We start from the raw sequence: 2368 nt of genomic DNA, 5'->3' as shown, positions 1-2368 counted from the left end.
TCAAGAGGGACAATGTTTGTCCTGTCAACAATAAGTCAAAACAACCCCAGTCTGGAGGAGACCTGACTTGTTACATTTGTAATAAGTCTGGTCATTGGGTGAATACCTGCCCTCAATGAAGAGGTGTGCATCTCACAGCACCCAAAATGATGGAGGGTTTAGAATACATCCTCAAGGATGATGGTGTACATGCCATATTGATGGGACCTCATCTAGATGATGAACCTGGTGATCTTCATCCTGAGGATGATACAGGCAACTATGACATGGAGGATGAAGAGTTCAATCATCCTTCAGTGCAAAAGTCTGCCAACATTGAAGATGTTGAAGATGTCCCAGTGGAGAACATCATACCCACTAACATGCGAGCTATGTCAATTAAGCCTGTTGGCTTACCAGTAGTATGAGCAGTATCTGCTCATACTAAGTTTGCAGCAGTGAAGGATGTCAAGCCAGAGATCTGGCAAAGGGACAGCACTGTCTGTCTAGGAAGAGAGCAACCTCTTTGGGACAGCACTGCATTGTCCCCCATTGAATGTTATGTTAGCATCACTGGGCACCCTGCATTTGCCCTGCTGGACAGTGGTGTGGAGATTGATATGATCTCTGCTGACTTTGTCCAAGCCCATGGCTTGGAATACATCAAACTGGATAATCCAGTTGCCCTACAACAGATGAGTAGGGGCAGTCATACTGTGATTCAGTATGGCATTAATGCCAAGATTGATATTGGTGACAGAGTAGTGGAACACTACTTTGATGTTGTCAATACTGACAAATACCAAGTGATCCTTGGTATGCCTTTTGGCAAGAAGTTTGAGATCTTATTAGATCTCAGTAGAAAAGGCCTCTGTATTGGAGGCCTTATGGGAAAATGGATAGCCTCGGGAGAGGCATTATCCATAGGAATACAGGACAGCATCCCAAAGACAAAGCTGGCTTCCAGAAGAGAAGTCAAACACCCTGACCACATTGGGGTCAAGCATGTGCTTGCAGCATGTGCATCCACTCCCCTGGCCCCAAAGGGTACTAGGGAAATGCTATCTTCCTATGGGGAAGAAATGTTAAAAAAGATAAGACAGACTCTTATCAATGATATTAAGGATCTCATGGGTGAGATCCCACAACAGCTCCCTCCTTTGAGGGAGGTCAATCATCACATCAACCTGATTGATGATAAAAAACAGTATAGGACTCATCATCCTGCCTGCCCTGAGGTACTCAGGGATGAGCTTCATGAGAAGACTCAGTGGTACATTGCTGCCAACTGGTAGGTACCAACCCAAACACAGCAAGCATTGCCCATGCTGTGTATTCCAAAATGGAATGGTTGACTTAGAACGTCTGTTGACTGTTGAGAGAGAAACTCAAACATGGTGAAGGACATTACACTGATGCCGGATCAGGATGAGATCCATAGATGGGTGGCCCAACACCCATTCAGATCTAAATTGGATCTTTGAAATGTGTTTGAAATGCTTCGAGTGCACCCAGACAATGTCTGGAAAACTGCATTCCAAAACCATTTGGAACATTTGTTAACCAAAGTTGGCCAACAAGGGGATTGAATCTCCCTGCATCATTCCAATGCATGATGATGCACATCCTATGTGAGCACTGGATGCAAAAGGTAGTTTGCTACCTTGATGACATCTTTGTCATTGGCTCCACTTTAAGTGAAGCCACTGCAAATCTTAGGATAGTTTTTGATATCCTAAGAAAAGAGAAGCTTTACTTATCCATGGACAAGGTTGACTTGCTGTCTCCCAGTATCGAGTGTCTCAGACACAAGATAAGGGATGAAGGCATCTATGCAGATGACAACAAGATGTCTATCATCCAGAATGCAAAGTTCCCAAAGGACACCAAAGGAATGCAGTGCTTCCTCAGCATGGTGACCTATCAGGCACCATATTTCCCAGTTGTAGCCAAATACACTGGGCTGTTGTCCTTGTTGACACACTGTTAGGGCAACACAGGCTGACTAAGTCTGCTCACCTAAGAGTGCCAAGAGTCTAAGCAGGCAACAAGGAAGTGGAGTAGACCTGATGACTAAGACCTATCTACAGTATAGGTACCTGTGGATGATCCTAAGAGACCAAGTCTGAAGAGACAGTCCCAGGCAGAGTAGGCCTTATATTTATACCTCTGTGGTGGAACCTGCTAGAACATCTTGCTTACTCAGCCTAGTCAGGTGATCAGGTCATATGACCAAGGATGAGGTCATATGAGGTCATGCACAGCCATGCACAGCAGGTCACCTGACCATCCAATCCTTCCAGCAGGTTCCAGCACATGCCAAGGTATACCAGCTACTTCCATGTCATAAAGGCTTAGTCATGTCTCTTGACCAACCAATGAGCTGGTG

The 2368-nt window shown here is 45.1% G+C and overlaps 1 protein-coding gene across 1 annotated transcript; it reads left to right on the top strand.

The window, feature by feature from the left end:
* Positions 1-146: 146 nt before the first annotated feature.
* On the top strand, positions 147-407 carry DACRYDRAFT_108811 (uncharacterized protein; the record flags this gene model as incomplete). The annotated part of the gene is made up of 2 exons (XM_040768739.1): positions 147-183; positions 217-407. The coding sequence occupies 2 exons, from the start codon at positions 147-149 to the stop codon at positions 405-407; spliced, it is 228 nt and encodes a 75-aa protein (XP_040627645.1).
* Between the last annotated feature and the right edge of the window lie 1961 nt (positions 408-2368).

Source organism: Dacryopinax primogenitus, assembly GCF_000292625.1.
Source record: "Dacryopinax primogenitus strain DJM-731 SS1 chromosome Unknown DACRYscaffold_12, whole genome shotgun sequence".
Lineage (NCBI taxonomy): Eukaryota > Fungi > Basidiomycota > Dacrymycetes > Dacrymycetales > Dacrymycetaceae > Dacryopinax > Dacryopinax primogenitus.
Note: the sequence above shows the minus strand (reverse complement) of the source record. Positions and strands in the feature narration are given on the sequence as shown.